Genomic DNA, 25,810 nt, shown 5'->3' with positions numbered 1-25,810 from the left:
TAGAAATTATAAAACGATGAAATTACCATCTTTAAAACCTTCAGACCAAGGAAGCTTCGACAAATGTGGAACTTGTATTCCTTAGACAGGAAAGATTTCAAAAACAAACTTGAATTTTCTGCATACAATGTATTTGACATTATGACAGCATTCTAGTGGTGTTAACATAATGTGTTATGCATGTCTGGCAACAATTCCAGATCCAGCAAGTACCCAGTACCTTTCAGTGATGGGATCATTAAGTCAGCATAATGCCCCGGAATTGTCATGGAATCAAACTTACTGTCACTCTCGGATTGCGTGGCCTTCTCCACCTTGAGATCGTTGGTGAGCGTAATCTGTGACAGCCTCTTGTTGGTATCCGCCAGCTCTGCTCGCAGTACGTTAACCTCTTGGTTTGCTGCTTGGATTGATCCGTCAATCTTCACTGCAAGTTGCCGATTATCATCAACCATTTTCCGAAATTTTGACTGAGCATCTATAAGCAGCCCACGGATCAAAACCATGGAGGACTTGAGTGTTTCTCGTTCCCGTGGTGACAGGTCCTTTTCAAGGTCAAGGTCGACATTATTCTGTGCGAAGATGTATTGCACGATCTGGTCATTCAGCGAGTCCAAGGATTGAATGGCTGCAAAACAAAAGAATCAAATGAAATTGACGCTGAATGAATTCTATGACCTGATTTACACTGCAACTAAACAGATCAGGTTCATATCATTGAACTGTCAGACCTGCCATAATTACCTGCTATAGGCTTTCTAACAAACACATTTCAGAATTAAATACAGGTTTGGGAAAATCAATCCATTTAGCCATATGACATAATGTAATCTGTAGAAGTGTCAAAATATCCAGGCATCAAGATATCTGGCACAATTGCAATATATATTCAGTAAGAGGATTGTTTACAGCCAGTTTAATTTGTAACAACAAACAAACAAAAAACTTCAATACACCTGTCTCCTGTACTCAAATAACACACCTGTGCTCACCAACCATGAATAACTGTCATAGCTTACCGTATTCGACGTAATAAGCGCCCCGCTCTAATAAGCGCCCACGGCGATATTTACTAATTTATTGGCAAGTGAACAATCCCAATTAGCACCCCTTCCGATTGATCAATGTACACAAGACTTATTTATTCGTGTATAATACGCACTCGTGTGATATATGCACCCTTAATTATGGGCAATTAAATTCTGGAAAATATATCTGCCGTGTATAATACGCACATACTTTTCTTTTGTATCATTTCGGGCTGTCAGCATCAACCACGAAATTTACGATCTTTTAATTCTGTTTTTTCTCTCACTAAAATTATATTCTAATAAGAGCCCCCTATTTCTAATTTTGAGAGTGCCCTGGGCGCCTATTACGTCGAATACGGTATTGTTATTTATTGATTAGATCATATCTTTCAGGATAACCCACCGTTATTGTCCATATATCTTTCTAATTCTTACATACATTTCCTCGCGATATGAATCGAAACACTATAAATACATTGTTAATCAACAAATCTATCTCCTTACACAAGGTCAGCTTGACCTGATGGATCTATCAAAGCCATCCCAGCACAAGCTGCAGGCAAATTTAGTTGCCAGAGCACACGACTCAATATGCAGTGTAACATATGTATGAAACATATTCTGTTCTCTTGATGGTTTCGTTCCTTGTGTGAATGCATATCTACTCTATCTTTCATAGGGATATATTTATCTTTCCATGATACTCAAAACTTACTCTCGTGTGTCTAGTGTATACTAAAATAGAATAACATACCTGATTAACCTATCAAAAGATGAGTAGTATAAAAACCACCTTTTTGAAAAGCTGTATTCTTTTCCATTAGTTAACTCTTAGATTCCGAGTCACGAAGAATATGCACAGCAACCTTAGGGTTAAAGGGACCAAGGAGTACTTGAAGTTTACTGGTGTGGGATCTTAATCTAGACCCTCTAAATTATGTTTCTAAAATTAGACATGGTCATATTGACTCGTACTTTATGAAGAACACTGGTATGCACATATTTATTTCGGATATGTAGCCCATCCGGTCCATAATTCACAAACAATTCACTAACAATCTATTGATGAAAAGTCTGCTTTCATACATTCAATACATTATACTATCAATAAAAATCATCAAATGCTATTAATTCATATCATAGTGCTTACTTACCCAGTGCTTTCTCATATTGAAACCTTAAAAAATGCATGCACCTAGTTTCCATGCACGCTTGTTATTACAAAGTTTTTTTAATACTGTTTAACACTGACATAATTGTTCTGCAATTGTGACACAGTAAGAAAAAAATCAAGGATCATTATCACAACCCAAATGTTGAAAAATAAAATATATGGGGTCCTGAAAAAGCTGGGCAACATTATTTATCTTCCGCAGCCAAAGACGAAGGCCCTCGATTCATGACACTGTCATGTGAACATATGATATCATGAAAATGTCACATTAAACAAATATATTAAATATTGGCAGTGTTAAATCTAGGCAATATTACATTCTTTTAATCCTTGATGCCAAACCATTTTATCACATTTCTTTATTGTTATGATCAAACATCAGTAGAGGGAGAGGCTGTTGTGGGAATCATATTTCAGAAAAGTAAAAAATGTCCATCCCTACGATCCACATTTTTACATGTTCCACGATAGACACTTCCCTCAAACCAAACCACAGCCACAATCTTCACAGTTAAGTTATATTTTCATACCATTTTTGTCATACAAAGCTCAAGGTTTGAACGCGGGAATATTTATACATTAATCCACTCTGTTGACAAATCCACAGCCACAAGATCCTTGACTAAACACACTGCCGAGGCTTACCCTATCAAATATGTGGCCTTGACCTTCACCTCCTGTCACTACAATCGGAATCTACACATGTTCATACTACAGAAATAGAGCATTTACAAGATAGTGGCACTCTGCCTTAGAACAACTGCAGATGGTATTATATCCCAAAACACTGGCAATAAACAATAGGGCTTTCTGATGACATGTTTCAGAGCACCAGATCTTCATGGAATATCAAACAAAGCCAAGGTGTTAAACGGTGCTTCCCTATTAAGATATTCGTGATCTTAAAGCAAAGTGAATTTGGAATCACCATATTTCAGTAATTTTACAGTGTGTTGGCTTAATGAATAAGTGAGTGTGTATTTTTTGTGTTCTCCGCCATGATATTGCTGAAATATTGCTATGAGCGGCGTAAAACCATATTCACTCACTCACTCACTCTTACTAAAAAGGACAATGTGATGTAGCCTCGTGGTTAAAGTGGTTGCTCGTCATGCCGAGGACCCGGGTTCGATTCCCCACTGTGATATTTCTGGAATATTGCTAAAAACCATACTCACTCACTCAAAAGTAAAATGACATGTTTGGTGTTTTTAATTTCCTTTCATCAAAATGCAATCTTGATGAACTCTACTCAAGAAAATTAATTTATCCAAAACTACAAAACCTGGGGTTCATATATACCTGCTCAGAGGCACATATTCGGCCCCAAGGCTGCAGACAATGTCAGTACACCCGTGAAGATTCCGGGATAGAATAGGTCTTCAGCAACCCATACTTGCCATAAAAGGCAACTATGCTTGTCGTAAAAGGCGACTAACCGGATCGGGTGGTCAGGCTCGCTGACTTGGTTGATGCATGTCAACGATCCCAATTGCGTGGATCGATGCTCATGATGTCAATCACTGGATTGTCTGGTCCAGACTCGATTATTTACAGACCTCCTTCATATAGCTGTAATATTGCTGAGTGCGGCGTTAAACAACAAACAAACAAATTCCCAATTGGAACAAAAGATTACTAAGTCATGTTGTAGTTGTGATGATGGATGCCAAGAGCTCTAAGTCTGGAACCCTTAATAAAGCCCTGGTGATAATATATTGACATACTGAAGCAACAAAAATCATCCTCCTACACTAATATTCAGGCTCTAATGACGAAAAGATCCTATTATTGACCATCAGTAGCAACATCAATTTTGAGAAATGGCAGAATCCATCCAACAAACACCAGATCTCTATCAATTTCATAAACTGCTATGGAAAACCATCAAGTCTTGATACATATCGCTCCTCCCATCCATCACACAGCGGGATGCTGCCAGTTGGGCAATATCAGTTCGTAATGCCCCAGCACAGGCGCGATAACTACAGAACAAGACAAATATCAACTCCAATCACTTCAATTGATACCTGTTTTATAGGATTCAGCCTGGGGTTGATATTGTGCAGATTATTCTGTAAGGATAAATGACATAGGTAACCTTATCCAAGACTACGAACTCAGAAAGGACTAATGACATTTCCTGTGGATTACCACTCAGAGAAAAGTAAAATTGAGGGACTAGTGACCACTTTTACCATATGTAGATGGCAACTGTAGCACTAGCAGATCAAATTTGCAGTTTAGTGAAAACAAACAAATATAATTTCTAATCTTGTTTTGTAATAGTTTGAATAGGCTATTTCAATGCAAATTTTTCAACTTTCTATGACGCAACTTCGGATTTAATTATTCAACTACATTTATCATATAATGGATGGTGATAAACAAATCTGATAGACATGCAAATCAGGTTATCTTGGAGGAACAAGAATAATCTCCATACTTCGATGCAATGCCTACTTGCTCAATAAACTAACGACTAACATTCTCATTAAGTTTAAATAAGGGTTGCCCAATGTGAGTCTTGCAAAATACAATGACAGTTAACTACGTTTATAACAAACACGGTTATAACGAACTGACGGATATAACGAACTGTTCCTTTTGCCCAGGCCATTTGCTGTGTATATAAATGCTAATAATGAACTACAGTTATAACAAACTATTAATGCTCCCTTTAAATTCGTTATAACCATAGTTTACAGTATTGATTTCTAATGCAGGATATTTACAATACAGGAAAAGACTTAGATAACAATCCCTATGTGTCTGCCGTGATAATTCAGTCTGGGAAAGCAACCCTTCCAAAGATAACTCCACGCTGACATATTTTGCTGGCTCAGCATATTTTCACACCACCACTAGACTTGACATTGGGCTTCCCCTGGGCATGATACAGCCATTATTCGAACACAATCGTAAAGGTGTGCTTAAACTTTCTATACAAACACTGTGCCTTCAGACATTTTTTTGACACATTTACGTTGCCAGAAACCTGTCGCCATCCAAGTGGAAAACATGAATCATTCGCAACAAAACAAGGACAGCTTTACTGTGGTATCAATTCCACAAACCTACAGTGTCGTTTCTGTCATATTTATCGGATCACAGTCAGTAATTTTTGTCACTGCATGACACAAACTGTTGTTAACAGCTAGGAATTATCTACATCGGGTGTAATTGAGCGTTTTATGGTTATTTCTTTGTTGATGGTCTAGGCTGAGTCATAGTAGACCTGGCTAGTATATATATGGGAGGAAATCATTGTGTATGTTGCAGTCATTACTCTCAGGGAGGCCCCAACGATTTGACAGTCCATCAAACTCAAGTTAAAGACTACTTTCTCAATCCTGTTTGTTGTTAAATGCTGAACTCTGCAATATTTCACACGACTAGACCCTGGTGAATTGGCAGTAATTATCAAATATGGACCAGACAATCTAGTGATTTACATCATGAACATGGATCACTTGTGGGTGAGTGAGTGAATATGGTTTTATGCTGCTTTTAGCAATATTCCACAAATATGAGTGGTGAGTGAGTTGGGTTTAACGCCGCTATTAACAGTATTCAAGTTATGTCACGGCGTGTCAGCTTAATGTGGGAGGAAAGCCCGAAGTGATGCATGTCTCAGACGTTTACCAGTTCGGTGAAACCCATGAGCACGGGTATGGTGCTGACAAACCTAGAAACATAATCGGGGCGAACCGGGATTCGAACCCACAATCATAGGTTTCTGGCGCGCCCAAGGGACGCAACTCTGCACAGCGAATCGCGCCCCCCCCACAAATATGATGACAGGGGACATACAAATAGAGTGTTGATAAGGGCAACATTTAAAACTGTATGATTACAGATAATCCATTGATTGACATCATCAGCATCGAGGGAACACGACTGGGATGCGATGACATGCATCAACCAAGCCAGTGAGGCTTACCACCCGATCCTGTTAGTCGCCTCTGACGATAAACATGTGGAACTGAAGACCACTTCTAACCCACATCTTCAGGGGGGTCTCAAGCCTGTTGACACTAATGTTATACCATATCAATTTAGACGTTAATGACTGCCATTATAATGTCTCAATTTCATGCTTAGCACTACTTACAAGATCCAGATCTTCACTGGAACTGGAGACCAGGCTGAAGCACAGGCCCCATGTATTTACCTGATCGTATTTCGACAATAACTGCTGTGTTGCACAACACTAACTCTCTCTATGTTTGTTGTTTAACATAGCACTCACCAATATGACGGCGGCCACCGAGTCCGGACCAGACAATCCAGTGATTGATATCATGAGCATTGATCCACACATAGTTGCCTTTTATGGCAAGCAAGGGTTGCTGAAGACCTATTCTACCCCGGATCTTCACGGGTCCCACGCCATCAGGGAACGATGGCTCACAATCGACCAAGTCACTGAACATGAACCATTTAGTCACCTCTTACGGCCAGCATAGGTCACTGGGGAGCTTTTCTAAGCTGGAAATCCTACGTCAGCATTATGAAGCCAACTATGGAGGGTCAAGTGGTTGCCGGGCTGATTTGTTGGACAATCCTGATATACATGGCTCATTCTATCAACCACTGGTTTGTTGGGTCCAGATTCAATTATTGACAGGGTAAGAGACGTCGACGTCATGATACATGTACAACCTCAGTTGTAACGAGTCCTATTGGGCCCAGGTGCACAAAGCGATCTTAGCGCTAAGATGATCGTAACTCCCATGCTTTAACATAGGCTTACAACAGTCGTAGCGCTAAGATCGCTTTGTGCAAGTGAGCCCTGGTGTTATGCATGGCAATACTTCATGCCATGATATACACACCGTATCAGCCTGTCAAGTATTGAAACAAACTGATTTTTTCCAGCATATTTGGGAACAGATTATTTAAAAGATATAATTTCTTCTCCTCCAGGAACCACCCCCAATATATCAAAGAGTCTCCTCTAACTGTTTGCCTGGCATTCTAGAAGTTGGTGAGTGAGTGAGTGAGTGAGTCTGTGAAAGGGTCATATTTGAACTTTTAATATTAGAGTGAGTGAGTTTGGTTTAACGCTGCTTTTAACAGTATTCCAGTTATATCACGGCGTGCCAGCTTAATGTGGGAGGAAAGCCCGAAGTGATGCAGGTCTCAGACGTTTACCACTTCGGTGAAACCCATGAGCACGGGTATGGTGCTGACAAACCTAGAAACATAATCAGGGTGAACCGGGATTCGAACCCACAATCATAGGTTTCTGGCGTGCCCAAGGGACACAACTCTGCACAGCGAATCGGGGCGCCTTAGACGACTGGGCCACCCGTGTCCCCAGAAGTTGGTGAGTAAGTAAGAAAATGTACAACTTTATGGATAACAACTTCTGGTTTATTGCATACAGATATGTTTCGATGTAGATTTTTACACCATCAGCCAGCTTGATAATGGTGTAAGAATCTATATCGAAACATCACAACATGCAAAAAAAACAGAAGTTGTTCTCCATAAATATGTACGTTTTTTTTACAAACAGTCACCTCCGTGGGTTGGCTAAATATGTTTCACGTCTCTGGGCTCCTTTTTATTATAACATATTTAAGATAATTTAAGAATTGTTTTCTTGTAAATGATTATCATTTTAGGGACTAGATGTCAGTCTATGGGATTATTTAAGCCCTTTGATAATACAATAGTGAGTGAGTGAGTATGGTTTTACGCCGCTTTTTGCAATATTCCAGCACTCTCACGACAGGGGACACCAGAAATGGGCTTCACATATTGTTCCCATGTGGGGAATCAAACCCAGGTCTTTGGTGTTAGAGTGAACGCTTTAACCACTAGGCTACCCCTGCCCCGATAATACAAAAAGGCCTTTAATATGTAAAGGTTTCTTGCATCGTAGCGAGAGATGTCAGAGTAAAATGGCACAAGGACAGGCTGTTCAGCTAACAATCAGGGGAAATAGATATAATATACACACTGAGATTGTGTACTGTAGTTGTCCCATATAGTCTTCTTTCAACACCTACTTTGAAAGAGTCGACATATTTATACAGAGAAAATAAACATGTCCCAACAATCAGACACTCTTTTGGTCTTCAGGCACAAGCGGTAAAAATATTACCACTGCTTGTGTACCTGAGGCTTTAGGTGCTAGGTTTAGGAAGGTGACCTTTGGCTTAGGAAGATTAACTCATACAATTCCCTTTGTTATATTTGTTTGTTTGGTGTTCAACGCCTCACTCAGCACTATTCCAGCAATACGACAACAGTCTGTAAACAATCAAGTGTGAACCAGATAAACCAGTGATCGGCATCGGTACGATGACATGCAGTCAGCCAAGTCACAGATTCTGACCACCTGACCCACATTGCCAGTGTTTGAAGATCACATTTTTATCCCACTAGTCCTAATAATGATAACACATAGCAAACCCCTTAAAAATGGCAAATTTCTACTAGTCCTTATGATACCTTAACTATTGGGCAGTTTGGCAAGGACGACAGGACTAGTGCCAGTTTCTAACGCTGATAGCCGACTCATACAGCAAGAAAAGGTTACTTGGGACCTGCAGCAACCAGAATCCCCACAAGGTTAAGATGGATGGATCATCAAAACACTTAAAAAGTAGAAACGTTCACATAACAGAATACTGAACAAAAATCTGAACAGCTAAACCGAAATCCCTTTGTTATATTTGTATGTTTGGTGTTCAACGCCTCACTCAGCACTATTCCAGCTATACGACAACAGTCTGTAAACAATCAAGTGTGAACAAGATAAACCAGTGATCGGCATCGGTACGATGACATGCAGTCAGCCAAGTCACTGATTCTGACCAGGTCTAGAAACTAACAGCTTTCATCCACTAGTCCTTATAATGATAACACATAGCAAACTCCTTAAAAATGGCATATTGTTCACATAACAGAATACTGAACAAAATTCTGAACAGCTAAACCAACCCATCTTCAAAACACTAGACCACAAATCAAAGATAACATTGCAAACTATCAAAGTGAAGAATGTTGTTACTTGTCTGAATGTGGCACCCTGGGGCATGAGGCTAACTGTTTCTGTGCCTGGGTGTAGCCATGGTGCTGTCCTTCAGCTTAGAGCTGGGTTGTTATTATATGAAGTGCTCACAAGTACACAGTCCAGTGTATAACACAGTTTATGACATGAGCATACACTATTGGGCACCCTGACATAGATAAAGGCTGGAGTTATTGCTTTATAGCTATTCCCTTACAAATGTTGTGTATAGACATATATACACTACCTATACTCTATGCTACAAAGATAATGATACTTTGTAGGAATAAAGGTCTTCAAAGGACTGAATTCACAGTATACGTGATAGAATGCCAATATTCCACACCTCCAGCAATGTTGTATCAGGTAATTTTACAGTTAATAATTCCTGACATGACGTCTGTAGGACCAGACATCTCATTCAATAGCATTCTGTGAATTTATTGAGTCTATAGCTTTCTGTGTCAAATATTAAGTCAATAGCTTTGGGCCTTTTGACATACTGTGTCAAATATTAAAGCATTTTAACACTGTGTCGAACATTGAAACATTTTACATTCTGTTTGAAACGTTGAAGCTTTTAACATTGTGAGTCCAACATTGAAGCCTTTTAACATTCTGTGTCCAACATTGAAGCCTTTTAACATTGTGTGTCCAACATTGAAGCCTTTTAACATTCTGTGTCCAACATTGAAGCCTTTTAATATTATGTGTCCAACATTGAAGCCTTTTAGCATTATGTGTCTAACATTGAAGCCTTTTAACATTCTGTGTCCAACATTGAAGCCATTTAACATTCTGTGTCATATGTTGAAGCCTTTTAACATTCTGTGTCCAACATTGAAGCCGTTTAACATTCTGTGTCCAACATTGAAGCCATTTAACATTCTGTGTCATATGTTGAAGCCTTTTAACATTCTGTGTCCAACATTGAAGCCGTTTAACATTCTGTGTCCAACATTGAAGCCGTTTAACATTCTGTGTCCAACATTGAAGCCGTTTAACATTCTGTGTCCAACATTGAAGCCGTTTAACATTCTGTGTAATATGTTGAATCTATCAGCCTTTATTGCTTTCAATGTTCAAACAAACTCACACATCTCCCAATTTGAACTAACACTACAAAAATTCATTTAAATCCTAACCCCTGAATCGTATTGTCCAAATGAAACGTACAGAATGACTCCACAGTTTCCAGGCTGTCCCATATACCTACATTCAGTTGTATTTTCTTAATAACCCAGCCGTCTACTCCAGCAGCCCTTGTGTTGAAACATACAAATATTGACATGCCTCTTAACTCCTTCCGAGACAGGTCATGCGTGCCAAGCTGTTTTGGCCAGGGCTCTACCTTGACTGCTGAAATAACAAAATTGGTGGTTCCCTCACTTCTATCCTCCCTACCCCTCCTAGTCCTATCTCTGTGACCCTCTAAACACCACATGGCACCTGAAGCAAGGCCTATGGCACAATAGTCTCTGTTATTACTACAGTGAGAGCAAACAGTTGGCTGTCACTCTTATAGACTAGCGTATAGTCTATTAAATCGTTTATTATACAACACATTTTTCTTCTTCTAAGGATGATTTGTGGAATTCAGCAAGCAAAACTTAATCTAGACTGGGTTTGAAAGTAACCTAGGGTGGGTTTGATCATAATCTAGACTGGGTTTGATCATAATCTAGGGTGGGTGGGTTTGATCATAATCTAGACTGGGTTTGATCATAATCTAGGATGGGTGGGTTTGATCATAAGCTAGACTGGGTTTGATCATAATCTAGGGTGGGTGGGTTTGATCATAATCTAGGGTGGTTTGATCATAATCTATTGTGGGTTTGATCATAATCTAGGGTGGGTTTGATCAAAATTTAGAACAAGTTTGATCATAATGTAGATTGGCTGTGATCATAATCTAGACTTGCTTTTGATGAAACTAATGCAAATACCCCACAGCCGTGGTGCAGGACTACACTGCCATGATAGCAGGACTTTACTACCATGGGTTGTATATGAAGTTCAAGTTTTTCTGAAATATTTAAGTTGCTAGTAATGAATCAATTATTTCATTTTAGCCCCTTGACCTGCCTCATTACCAAAAACACCCCACCATACCTACAGATGCAGAAAACCATGTACATTCCCTTCTTTCTAAATTTGATCCAATCTACCAAACATTGTCTTTTTAAATTAAAAAAAATAAAATATGCCTACCAAATCAGTTTTTAACAATTTGAATGAAAATGTAATAAATACCTTATTTCAGTCTAATATCAATAACTCTCCCACTTTAATATAAGCATGCCATAGCACTGAGCATTCTTATTTACATCAATTACCGAAATCTATAGAAAATTCCCCCCAAAACACATCAACAGTCACCCCAGAGTTTTAACCAATATACTTTGATAGACCAGCAATCGACCTCCACCAGTGGAGAGTAAACAAAGGGCATCCACAAAGCGGGTTAGGGCGACCTAATGATTTCTAATACTATGTCTGCATCGACTCTGCATTGGGAAGGAGATTTCCTCTCACCGATGTCTCCCAGGTTAACGCAACCTCGAGCACTATTCCACAGTACCAAGTAACTCACCACAAGAGGCAGTTGATACGATTTCGCTATCAGCATAAGCCCTCTTTATACCACAAGTATCTGGATGTATTCCAGGGCTTCTTGAAATCACATAAACACTGTTGCCATCCTGAGGTTATTGGCTGGGGTTATTGGCTGGGGTTAATGGAGTATATTTTATGGGTGAGAAATGGGTGTGTGTACTTAATTCATTGCCCCATCCACCTGTTGAAGGTTGAACACACCTGTGTTAATTATCGGAAGGCAGATTTTTAAAATCTCAAAGTACTTTCGATAGAAGGTAACTGTTTGGATGAGCTTTTATCGTGTTCATAACGCATCATATTCGTGATTCATGTCATCAAATCCTTATGTATGCTACCCTGCAGTTTTCGAAACTAAGCATGAAATTCACTACAGACTAGTTTTCATTAAGAGTGCATGTTTTACAAAGACCATCATCATACTTGTGTATGGAATCTGGCACATTATAAATGCACTTATTATTATTATTACTTGTGCTCAGGGACGGTACACAAACTGTGCGATCCGATACGTATCACGATACCTTGAGTCCTGTCGTAAAAAATTGCGATCCACCGATGCATCATCCAACCACGACAACATCATACACCAACTGAAACGATGCTTGCCCACACGCTAAAAGTTACATATGCAGGAGGGTCCTTAGATCCAAATACTATCGCAGAAGACGTCAAGATCCAAGCATCCTCCAACATAATTATTGTAAGTTTTGTGATCTATTAATATGGGGGTCATCATCTAAATTTCACACCCGATATAAGTCCAAATACTATCGGAGAAGATTTCCTAGACCCAAGGCTCCTCCATCATAGTTATTGCAAGTTTTGTGATCTATTAATATGGGTTCATTATCTAAATACCACATCTGATTTAAGTCCAAATACCATCGGAGAAGATTTCCTAGACCCAAGGCTCCTCCATCATAGTTATTGCAAGTTTTGTGATCTATTAATATGGGGTCATTATCTAAATACCACACCCGATATAAGTCCAAATACTATCGGAGAAGATTTCCTAGACCCAAGGCTCCTCCATCATAGTTATTGCAAGTTTTGTGATCTATTAATATGGGTTCATTATCTAAATACCACATCTGATTTAAGTCCAAATACTATCGGAGAAGATTTCCTGGACCCAAGGCTCCTCCATCATAGTTATTGCAAGTTTTGTGATCTATTAATATGGGTTCATTATCTAAATACCACATCTGATTTAAGGTCCAAATACTATCGGAGAAGATTTCCTAGACCCAAGGCTCCTCCATCATAGTTATTGCAAGTTTTGTGATCTATTAATATGGGGTCATTATCTAAATACCACATCTGATTTAAGTCCAAATACTATCGGAGAAGATTTCCTGGACCCAAGGCTCCTCCATCATAGTTATTGCAAGTTTTGTGATCAATTAATATGGGATCATTATCTGAATGCCACTCACGATTTAAGTCCAAATACTATCGGAGAAGATTTCCTAGACCCAAGGCTCCTCCATCATAGTTATTGCAAGTTTTGTGATCAATTAATATGGGATCATTATCTGAATGCCACTCACGATTTAAGTCCAAATACTATCGGAGAAGATTTCCTAGACCCAAGGCTCCTCCATCATAGTTATTGCAAGTTTTGTGATCTATTAATATGGGTTCATTATCTAAATACCACATCTGATTTAAGTCCAAATACTATCGGAGAAGATTTCCTAGACCCAAGGCTCCTCCATCATAGTTATTGCAAGTTTTGTGATCAATTAATATGGGATCATTATCTGAATGCCACTCACGATTTAAGTCCAAATACTATCGGAGAAGATTTCCTAGACCCAAGGCTCCTCCATCATAGTTATTGCAAGTTTTGTGATATATTTATATACCAGTCATGATATACGGTAAGTTCTTATCCTGTACTTTATCAACTGAACCTACACCATATGTAGATCAGCGGACGTGCATGATAAAAATGTGACTGTCCGGGGTAGATACAGCCCATCTTGCATGGGCGAGCAGGCAGGTATCTTAAATGCTTTTGTTTGGCTATTCAACTTTTATGATCTGCCTGGTATCAAGTGGGAATATATATTTCCGGTGGGATGATAGAACTGTCTCCTTACAACTGTGTTTAGGAGGCAACATGAAACTCGAGAAGTGTATTAGAGGCGGTAGTAGCAATGGTATTACATAAATCTGAAGCTGATGATAGGAATGGCTTAACACTTGCGTCATAGCTACAGAGCCATTTTAACACCTATAGTTTGTTTGAACAGTATTTCTATCAGTCATGTTAGGGGACAGCCAAAAGGTAATGAAGGGAAAAATTATTACATCAGAGCTACAGATAAGCAGCGTATTTGTGTAAAATACCCCCCCAAAATATTCAAAACTCAATTACTTTCAATTAACTTGCATACAGAAACGCATGCATTAAATGAAAAACTCAAATGTATAAAGACAGCTCGCGTAAATACCCAATGAAGCTTTTTCAGCATGTGTACAACGGAGCTAATTTCCGAAACACAGTTACAAGCTGATTTACTTTCCGAGTCAAGCCTGAGAATCTATATCTTTAGAACATTATTTCATTTTTTAAAATCTTAAAATGTTCACCAATTTTGGGAAAAACTCAATAGAGTGATGAATGGATGAATGAAAAAATATTGGTTACCCAATATAAAATGTAATAACACAATTAAAATAGAAACCCTAGAGTAAAAACTCAATTGCTCAAAAAGTTATCAGGAGCCTTGCAGTCTGTGCCAAATACTTTTTATTCTACTAAAAAAATTCAGTCATTCATTATGGTCTACAACAAGCTGATCTTACTAATAAAGTTTCTAGATCATAACAAGTTTTACAAGACACATGCTTTGGACAAGTGGCTAAAACCATAAACTGCTAAAATGACTCTCAATCTCTAACAACAAGGAGGCATCTTCTTTGATAACAGTTTTCAACCCCCAAAATTATGTGAAACTGAACAGATAAATCAAAATTTGTTCAGAAACAAAAATGTTACACAAGTCGAAAGCTTCAATTATAATTAATATCCTTCGATTTCAGTGTTCATGGTATTTTCTTAAATTCAAAAATAGAGATTTTCTGCTAGAAGTCTATCAAAAATGTCAAGTGGACTAAGACTGAGATGATATTATTCATTGTGATATATCTATACAAATTGAAAATAATAGTATGTTACCTGTGGAAAATACAAGCTGTCTAGAGAATGTAGGTGTAACTCCTCAACCCTTCACTCAGTAGGTCTACACAAAATAACAACTGAGTCTGTCTCAAGAATATAAGTAGAACTCCTGTGATATTCAATGTAACTGTGACTGTCTATCGTGAAACAACTTCCAGATCTTGCATTGTGAGTCACTACCTTCCCTTTGTCATACTACCTACTCAAGCTGAGGAAATGATAGGCTTGTCGCTGCAATTTGTATATTTACAAACTGTTAAGAGTCGTATAAATAGGCTGGGAACAGTTGTCACATAGCAATTGTTGAAAGGATGATAGTATCTTGTCAAACGTCACTGTGGTTTTTTATCAGGAGCAGGTTTTTAACACCACTCAGGGTTTCGGATAGGTTTGAACATTTTCTAGGACATCATTTTATCAAAAAAGTTATTGTTTCAATTTTGGTGACGGTACTGAAATCGCCCTGACAGGCTTTTGCTTATATCATGAAAATATCATTTGTCTCCAGTATAATCACTGTCACTCTGAGTACTTGTCCTACAGCCAGACCAATACTGTATTTAGAACTAGACCTCAAGTGAACAATCTTGGAATTTTTATGCTGGTTATATTTCAAACCCCTCAAATGTTTAGTGAGAGGGTACACAGCAGAGCAAGTGAATCTTGCTTAATGCTGACTCAGCAATGTTCCAGCAGCAGGGAGATAACCAGTCACGGAAAACATACTACTCCACTTCTGACAGGGATACTTTTTATTTCTCCATGATACACAAAACTGATTTGCATAACATGTCAAGTGTATGATTAAACAGAATGACAGATCTGGTTATCCCCATGAAGCATTGACTTGTATATAAGCAACAAATATTATATTTGGGATAACACTTTCTTAGTAGAGTACAGATTCTCATACTTTTTTCGGGTCGAGTCCCGTCCGGGATTCGAACCCACACTTGCCAGGGTGAGGCACCTAATTGCCAGCCCACAAAGTCAGCGATCTAACCCACTCAGCCACCGAAGCTTCCACAAAATGAAAGTCCGACAACTGGTAGTCTAGATCACATACTTTGAGTACCCCCCTGACTTTCTGTCTTATGCTAATGCTAATGCTAACAGAAATAGTATTGTGCAAATCTACAAATATAAATACCCATTTCTTACCTAATTCAAGATCCATGTTGTCTCCAATCTACAGACTAATCCAGTTCAAACTGTTCTACATGTACAGGAGCCAAACCAGTTCTTCAGATGGGCACTGAGCAGCAATGTCAACATTCAAGATCTAAGAATCTGACATCACAGGTCCTTCCTTTCTTTCTGTGTCAAATGCAGCAACACCCATTAGAAATATTCACAATGTTTCCTTCCAATCGACCATATGACACGTTTTCTGCTCTGAGTCTATGATATCTGTTGGACGTCTGCTGACAGACAAGACTCCACAATGATTCCTCCCTGGGTGGACAATAACAAGTTGTACTATTCAGAGTAGAACATGTCTGTGGACAGACAAGACTCCACAATGATTCCTCCCTGGGTGGACAATAACAAGTTGTACTATTCTGAGTAGAACATGTCTACTGATCATGCAAGTCTGACATAAATCATGTACATCCACAATGATTCCACCCAACTGTACTATTTTGAGAACAGGACGTCTGCTGGGTGTCTGTTGATCATGAAGTCTATTACGGCAGATAAGACTCAATAAGAAGTCATGTATATCCACACTTTTCTTCCAATTTTTTGTTTTTCTCCCAATTTATTGACTTCATAACATGCTTTGGGTTTGTGTTAATGAGTTCTGTCAGTGGTGTCTGTCATCGACAGTGAGTCTGTCATGGGAGGCTGACTCGTCCCACACTAAGATTCCTCCGTGTGCCCCCTCACATTCGACATCACACTGACCATCTTCCTGTCGGGACATCAACGGGAAACTGATGACATTATCAAGTTGTATCTTCCGTATTTCCCACACTCAGTGACATGACAGTCTGTGACTCAAGTCCAAAGCTCAGGACCAGTAAAATGTCTGGCTATGTGGTAAACATGAAACATCAATGCCAGATAGCTAATAACAGTCCATTTTTAAACACTCAACTGATCTGAGAGTGATGCCAGCTCAGGCATAAAGTTCGGGATTGTAGACTCGAAACTTTTAGTCACACACACTACTCAAACAGCAGTAGAATCATAAAAACGATGGATTCCGGTAAATATGAATTATACTCCTCAGAAGAACCCTTTCAAGGAATGATGGTAAGTTGTGGATTATGTTTTAATATTCACAATATACAAAATACCTCGAGTTTCTGGGTCCAAAGCATATTAACCTCTCTTCTCAAAGTCACACAGTTTTAAACCTTTAATAAATAAAGACAGGCAGATTCACTTAAAACTTCTTAAAATATTAAATCTTCCTTGCGAACTACTTCTCATGCACGGTAGTTATACACACTAATCCTGTGGTATATGTTGCTCCACTTTCAAAGTCAATGATAAACTCTCACGACAAGATCTCTTATCTTATGACGTCAGTGTGAGAATTCTCCAGAAGTCACTTCTTTGCGAGTTAAAAACACTGTAGAAAATCCTGAAGTGTTATTTGAGAGAACTCATCTATCAACCAAAAAACACCAGTTGGATACTAGTCTAACTTAGTCAATGTGGTTCTTGATGAAGGAACAGATGAAGAAGAAGAATTTCAACTGTCCAGTCTCCTTAGAAGTGAAGCTGGGATGCCTCTCATCCCTTCATCACAGGGTAGATCCTCCCTGGCATTCTTCGATCAGTGTAAGCCCTCAGTCTCCATTAGCAGAACACAGAATACATTGCCCATCACCTTCAAAGACCCTCACCAGGGAGACTAATCCGAGATGGTTAGGATGTGGATCTGGCAACAGCTTTCACAGAATGCTGGGTAGATCTATCAGTTACTGAGAAAAGATTGCCCAATAAGACTCACTGTTACATGTCCACCAGACACGGGAGATCTGTGATGTTTCAATAACTGTGAAGAATGGATGGCCTTGATGCCCTAGAATCACTGCTAATATCCAGGGATCCAAGAATTGTCAGCTCACTGTAACTCAGTACTGTTGGATATCCTTGCAAAACGGGACCTTTACATTACCTGACACTGTACTGAAAGAATGCTGGTGGGATAGCTACCTTGATTTCCCACAACTCTTGGATGTCTTTAGGAAGCTGGACAGAACAATACGGTTAGATACCACAGGAATGGTAACCTTAAGGTCACTGTACTGTTAGATGTCCCAAGGAAACTAACAAGACAGTAGTTCGATACCCCTTGGAATGGCAGACCTTCAGCTCTGTGTACTGTTAGATGTAGGCCCGGCTTCCCCCCATCCAGGTGTGTCTATCGGCTCCCTCCGTCTGAGTGTCAGGTGGACGAGCAGGTCAAGAGACCATTCAGCTAATGAAGCAGAAACTACCTGCTGGCTGTCACAATAGCCCCCAGCAGATGTTTACAATAGCCACTGGCTAGCACCGACTCGCTACACTAGCTGCAGGCTGTACTTAGGGTGCACACTGTCCATCTGGTCTAGGTTGTGCAACAACACAACTTCGTTTGTTCTGGGCTAAGCAAGCAGTGAGCAGGTAAAGGTTTAGAAACGCTTCAACTCATCTCTGAATTGCTGAAACATCTTTGACAGAGTTAAATTAATGTTTGTTTTCACAAATGGTCTGCTAAGGAGTTGCCACTTTATGGTAAATGGAGGGAAATGTCATTAGTCCGTCCTGAAGTTGAATAGTCTCCGACTTATGTCACTTTCCAACCATGTCAGATCTCCAGAATGACCTTGAAACATCGCCGTGTGCTTGTCTGCATCATTTCTGGCAGAAGAAGTCGTCTGTGTAGAAGATGAAGTACAGGCCGTCACAGCGAGTGAATGTGTATGACTTGGAGTGATTCATCAGGTATAACTCATGGGAGGCTGACTAAGGCAGAAGCTGATATTCAAGGCCTCAGGCATGATGTCTGCACAGACACATGGGCAACAGGGACAAATCACAAGTGACATCTACAATACCATGTGTTTTCAGACGATCAAGCTGATGAAACCTTAATCACAATTGTGAATGTAGATGTTATTCTCCCAGGCAGGTAAACGCTCCTACAGCAGGGTAAACAATGACTTGCTCAAGGCAGTGTGTAACTCATAAAGCCAACCCCATAAGCTGATCAACATGACATCCGTTACATCCACTATCAGAACAGAAAGTCTTGCATATGTTTACTGTCGATTCAAATTCATAAAAGTGAATTGAAAAATATTTCATGTCAACCTTTCCTTAAAATATCCACCTTTACGTCGGTTCAACAGGTGCTTGTTGAAGGCTTATGATGGTACGGATCCACTGATGAATGTTTCCAGAAAACACATACACCTTAATGATCCAACTTGGGCTATGGTCATCAAGTGATTCGATTGGCTATTCTAGTATTCATAATCCAGATTTTCAGCTTACAGAAAATGTATCCACTTTCATAATGATCCAATTTAAGCCATGTCAACCATGTGACTTAAGTAGCTATGATAGTAATAATCCACCGACTTCCAATTCACAGAATAGATACATCGCCTCCCTGCCTGGCTTGCGTCCACCTTATGTGGGCATGGCTGAGTTGGTCAGCCAGTTAACCAGGTCTGACAAGGCACGTTCACTACTTCTGGATGCAGTACACCTTAGATCAGGTTAATTTGCTTGAAGTCGTCCAGCTCCCCGAGCATCTACTCAATCATCGCCTCTACCATCTTCCAATATGGTGTCACTTCATCATCCTGACTGTCAAGGTTTCATGTGTGTCATGTACACTTGTCCATACGCGTCCGTCGTCCCACACGGGATATCTATCCACTGCATGCTACCTCCAGGCCGATCGGGATTAGCTTATCTCTAACATCACTGCTCTTCACAAATTACCTAGCCATGAAATATCAAAGTTCATCTAATACACATGTTCAGTGAGAACGGACTGTTTGAAGATGTATCATGGGTACAGTTCACTTTCAAATTAATTTCATTTCATCAACATAAAATTAATTTTTATGGAAATTATGCCAAGTCTTGCTCCATGTCGAACAGGACATATATATATCCAGCAACTTAAACTGTTTCCTCAACATCAAATATTAATTTACACAGAAAAGTTGAAATTACCATTTTCGGCCATCTTGCTCTATGGTGAATAGAAACTGTTCCATTTAATAACATCAAATGTTATTTTCAAGGAAAGGTTGATGAAGTCAAATTCTTGGACGTCTAGCTCTATGTTTAACAGTGCATACACTTATCCAGTAAATCTTCCATCAAGAAAACCACAATGGATTCACACACCTTGACAAATGTGGTATCGCGAATAAAGTCTCCAGGACCCGTCTTAGAAAGGCGGAATTTCTATAGAAGAAGGCAATCTTGCCTGCACTGACGTAAGACTCCACGACTCATTGTTCCCGTGGATGGACTGCATGCTTATCAGACAACACCGAGCGAAGTCATAACAAACCTCATGTAACTTCGTCTCAGAGCAACACAAGAAGGCTTAAAAGGCAACAACTACTGCAGCTGCAAGTTGTTACATTGGATCTGTGGGTAGATAACCTCTGTGGTCTTAAATTAATTATCCTGCCCAGTTCAGAACAGTTTGCCTGCTTATGGCTGTGGTGATAGGTATCTCAACAATCTGTTGATAATGTTATTTCTTAGTCTTCCCCTTCCGTTGGTTGTTATTGTAAATGACGAACACCTGATCCAGATGATACGCTGTGAGTTTTCAGTAAAACGGACAGCAAAATCTTTTAGAAATAACAAATTTAATGAAATTAGAGAATCCAGGGATATAAGAATTTTGCGCTAAAGGTAATAATTGGATACAGACGACTAGATGTTGAACTGATAGTGAGTGAGTGAGTGAGTGAGTGAGTGAGTGAGTGAGTGAGTGAGTGAGTGAGTGAGTGTATTGGGTTTAATGCCGCTTTTAACAGTATTACAGTTATATCGCGGCATGTCAACTTAATGTGGGAGGAAAGCTTGATGTGATGCAGGTCTCAGGTGTTTACCACTGCGGTGAAACCCACGAGCACGGGTATGGTGCTGACAAACCTAGAAACATAATCAGGGTGAACCGGGATTCGAACCCACATTCATAGGTTTCTGGCGTGCCCAAGGGACGCAACTCTGCACAGCAGATCGCGGCGCATTAGACGACTGGGCCACCCGTGCCCCATTGAACTTATAAGAACAAAGTTCAGTGTGTGTGTGTGTGTGTGTGTGTGCGTGCGTGCGTGCGCGCATTGTTTCCAATGTGTATTTAGTAGACAAGACTGGTAATTTATAATAGCATATAATTTTGGATTAAATATTAATCTATTCTCTGGTGTCAACATAGAAACAACAGACTATATTTCACTGTTCTTTAGCTTTCATAAATTTCACACAAATTAATCTTCATGATGTGATATATATGTATACTGCTCAACATTTGCTAAGGACCACACCTTTGACTCAAGATGACTATTTTGGTCCTTAGCAAATGCTGAGTAGAAAATGTCCTGATGTTCCAAGATCCTTAATCAGGTGAAGAATGTTCTGAATATCTAAACTAAAGAAAAGAAAGCTTATTCATGCGTTCAAGAAGAGGTTTAACAGATGATACTGTCAACAATCAAGCTCGTCAAACAGCAATTACAGACGCCATAGAAATTGACATCAAAGCACCATTTACATTGAAAATCATTTTCTTTAAAAAACTGGGCTATTCCTCCAATTTGCATGAGAACAGGTGAAAGAATCTTTACCAGACATGCCCCTGCATTGATGTCTGTTCTAAACAGGCAGATGGACAGGTGCTCAACTGGTATTAATTTACCCCCTGTTGTGCTCTGCCCATTGGCTGGTGAACTTGTTGAAAACTGGTCAATAACACCTAGGCCGGTCTTATCCTGGGTGATATAACTGACCACTGACCCCTGACCAATTGAGCTACTGAAAAGGGGAGTTACGGGTCATTATGCACTACCTGATGTAATTGGTAATCATTGGAGTTGAATAACATTTCATTATGAACTTGATCGACGAGGTAACCTTACGCTGAAGCGTCTGTTACATATCTGGATGTGGTTAAACACAGGTAAGGTATCAAGCCTCTAGGCTTACATGGCTATTTCTGTAACATGAAGACTAACAGATTACAGCATAAACATGAAACCAGTCCCCATGCTTATATTAAATCATAATCCCAGCTTTCGTCTGCCTCACACAACCAAGAGAATAAATATAAAACTGAATCCAACTCAAGTCTAGAATGATTTTGCAAGTCTAGATTAGATAGCCTCAGCTGCATTTAAGCATTATAATTGGCTCCATTTGGATTATATTTTTTGTTTTGTAGATACATATTTATAAATAGGATAACTTTACTTCTGGGACTGAATGTTTGTCCATCCCAGGATTAAAAAGGTTATAGAGCTACATATTACAGACTGAGACTTCTTAGTTTCATAGCCTACGGATCAGCCGACCTCAAATATTGATAAAAGTGGAAAATCATAATAATAGATAATAATGTATATGCTTACACCAGCAAATTATACTTTTTCTTGCCATTTTGAGACTTGTGAGTGAGTACGGTTTAACGCCGCTTTCAGCAATATCCCAGCAATATCACGGCGGGGGACACCAGAAATGGGCTTCACACATTGTACCCATGTCGGGAATCGAACCCAGGTCTTCGGCGTGACGAGCGAACGCTTTAACCACTAGGCTACCCGACCACCCCTTTTGAGACTTGTATCTTTTTGTTTTGCAATCTATCCAAAACCAAAGATGTACATGTTTGTGAGATGAAGGGCATTTAAAAATAATTGTAAAGATACGGCCCTGTATTATTTAGGCTGTAGCTTGTAGCTCCCATTGGCCTTTTAAGCTCGGACTCCAAACAGTTATTGTTCCCGTAGACTTGCAAAAGTGCAAAATCTTAAAAATTAGACAGCTTTTAACATTTTGAATACTACACTGATTTTTATCAAATCAACATTTCCAAAATTTCTTGTCACAGATTTCTGTGACAAATTTACTAGTTTCAAATGTGACAGATTACATTTCAAGAATGGATTTTGTTGCTCTAATGAGTGTCCATTCACTGGGGACAATGTGAGATATCATTATGCGAAGGTTTCAACAACCAAAGATGCACAATTACTCTGTTCGTTATTGTATTCCCATGTCAGTTACAGCTTTGACAGACAGCTGTGACGTACAGACTCCTACTAATTGGATGCCTCAATCAGAAATATCTGTTATTGTTGTGGGTGATCTAACCACGAACATTTCTTATCCAAACAAATTACTCAACTAATTGCCTTCATAGGACACAGGACTTTGTAACGGCTGACTTAAATATCAACATGAGTTTCAGTGTTTGACAAGACATTTATAAATGACAATTATTTAAGAGGACCGTGCACCTTGAAAATCCAGGTTAGAATTGGTCCTTAACCAACCCTTGGTTGTCGATAGAGGCGACTAACTGGATCGGGTGGTCAGTGAGTGGGTGAGTGGTTTTACGCCGCTTTTAGCAATATTCCAGCAATATCACGGCGGCGGACACCAGAAATGGGCTTCACACATTGTACCCATGTCGGGATTCGAACTCGGGTCTTCGGCGTGACAAGTGAACGCTTTAACCACTAGGCTACCTGACCTCCCCTCGGGTGGTCAGACTTGGTTGTCGATAGAGGCGACTAACTGGATCGGGTGGTCAGACTTGGTTGTCGATAGAGGTGACTAACTGGATCGGGTTGTCAGTCTTGGTTGTCGATAGAGGCGACTAACTGGATCGGGTGGTCAGACTAGGTTGATGCATGTGTTTGCATCCCAGTTGCGTTGTCGATGCTCATGATGTCAATCACTAAATTACCTGTAATCATTCAGTCGCGCTTATTCACACTTTATTTTTATGTCCCCTGCCGTAATATTGCTGGAATTTTACTAATAGCAGCGTAAAAACATATTAACTCACTTACACACTCACTTACTCACCCACATGTGAACGCGCATGGTTTAATGCTATTTGTTGTTTAACGCCGCACTCAGCAATATTACAGCTATATGACGGCGGTCTGTAAATAATCGAGTCGGGACCAGACAATCCAGTGATTGACATCATGGCCATCGACCCACGCAATTGGGATCCGATGTCATGCATCAACCAAGTCAGCAAGCCTGACCACCCGATCCAGTTAGTTGCCTCTTATGACAAGCATAGTCACCTTTTACAGCAAGCATGGGTTGCTGAAGACCTATTCTACCCTGGATCTTCATGACCTTACTACTGACATCAAGTATGAAACTTTGGCTCCCATTTTCATTTGACTCTCTTTCTTTCATGGATTTGTTTGTTTATTTGTTTGTTGTTAAACACTGCACTATAACAATATTCTAGCTATATGACTGCGACCTGTAAATAACTGAGCCTGGACCAGACAAACAAGTGATTGTTATAAGCAATGATCTACGCTCTCAGGATATGATGACACACTATCAACCAGGCCACCAAGTCAGACTTCACGATCCATTGCCAGCCTTCTGACAAGCAAGCTCTCCACTCCAACCCTGGAATCCCCACACCGAAGGTCCATGAAATAGGGGGCGAGTGAGTGAGAACACCCAAAATGTTCATGTACAATGTTTGAGCAATTCCACAACATCAGCTGGGTCAACATGGTGTCCAGAATAGCTCACAGACAACAACTTGTCCCTGCGACCTTGAAGGACAAGAAACTAGACAAGAAAGGTTCCACACGTTCGTAATTCCAAATGTTTGTTTACATAAATTGTATGACACGTTCCACCCAACAATGCAAAGTACAAAGGTTAAGTTGTTTGTTTACTCATAAATATTCCTTAATTACAATACAACCATAAATATATATATGGAAACAGCATCATGCCATCCAAATGTTCCAAGAAAATATTTATGAAGAAATATATAAAAAAACATGGTTGATACCCAATAATGCAAATATCACTGTGCAACATTTCCCTGAGGAATTCTGTTCTCTTCAAGTGCCAAAGTAATTAATATTTATATAGCTGTTATGATATCAACATTCCCAAAAGACATCATGTGTTATTCTACATATTCCTATGTGATATACTGCAGTACTTACCTAATGATCAAACAGAACAGCCCCATTATACCACACAGACATTATGAATTTCTGGTGCAAAAAATTCCAGACCAGTCGGTCACATGGGTGTCCATCTCCAGTCCGACATTCCAGAACAAAGCATGTTGTCGTCCCTGACTCAATATTGTGTTGGCTCACTGCCGTTATGTCAATCACTTGAAAGTGAGGACTCACAGCAGTCTCATACAGCTAGATCTCCACTACAGTACTGTCACTGCTACAAACTGTAGGAAACCTGGGTGACAATGTTACAGAAACTGTGACAATGTTGCACAATGGTCTCACGTCCTTGGAGACTAATTCTAATGTTGGAGCCTCCACTCGTTTTGATTGGGTCATGCAATTGGGTAATTAGCGCCAATATACCAATGACACATCTATATCCCCAAGACTTAATTTCAAATTGACAGACTGGCTCTTGAGGTTATATGCATGAATGATGATGACACTGTAAATGTTTAGCTGCATATAAACAATTCTTCACTGACTGACTCAGAGCTCCAGATAACTTTAATTGAGCAATCGAGTTTTTACTCAAAAGTTTCAATTTTA

General features: G+C 39.6%; 1 protein-coding gene across 8 annotated transcripts in view; it reads right to left on the bottom strand.

Moving 5' to 3' along the window:
* Window positions 1-25,810, bottom strand: part of LOC124149581 (kazrin-like) — a 171,160-nt gene that overhangs the window by 21,425 nt on the left and 123,925 nt on the right. For 7 of the 8 annotated variants that reach the window (XM_046521259.2, XM_046521260.2, XM_048385425.1 and 4 more), the window contains one exon: window positions 284-628. In XM_046521259.2, coding sequence (XP_046377215.2) covers window positions 284-628 — 345 coding nt within the window. Of the gene's footprint in view, window positions 1-283; window positions 629-16,202; window positions 16,494-25,810 lie in introns of those variants that run through there. The other variant, XM_046521263.2, reaches the window with a different exon arrangement.

Source organism: Haliotis rufescens, unplaced genomic scaffold, assembly GCF_023055435.1.
Source record: "Haliotis rufescens isolate VD_foot unplaced genomic scaffold, xgHalRufe1.0.p SCAF_58, whole genome shotgun sequence".
NCBI lineage: Eukaryota > Metazoa > Mollusca > Gastropoda > Lepetellida > Haliotidae > Haliotis > Haliotis rufescens.
The sequence above is the reverse complement of the archived record's forward strand: the minus strand, read 5'-3'. Positions and strand labels throughout refer to the sequence as shown.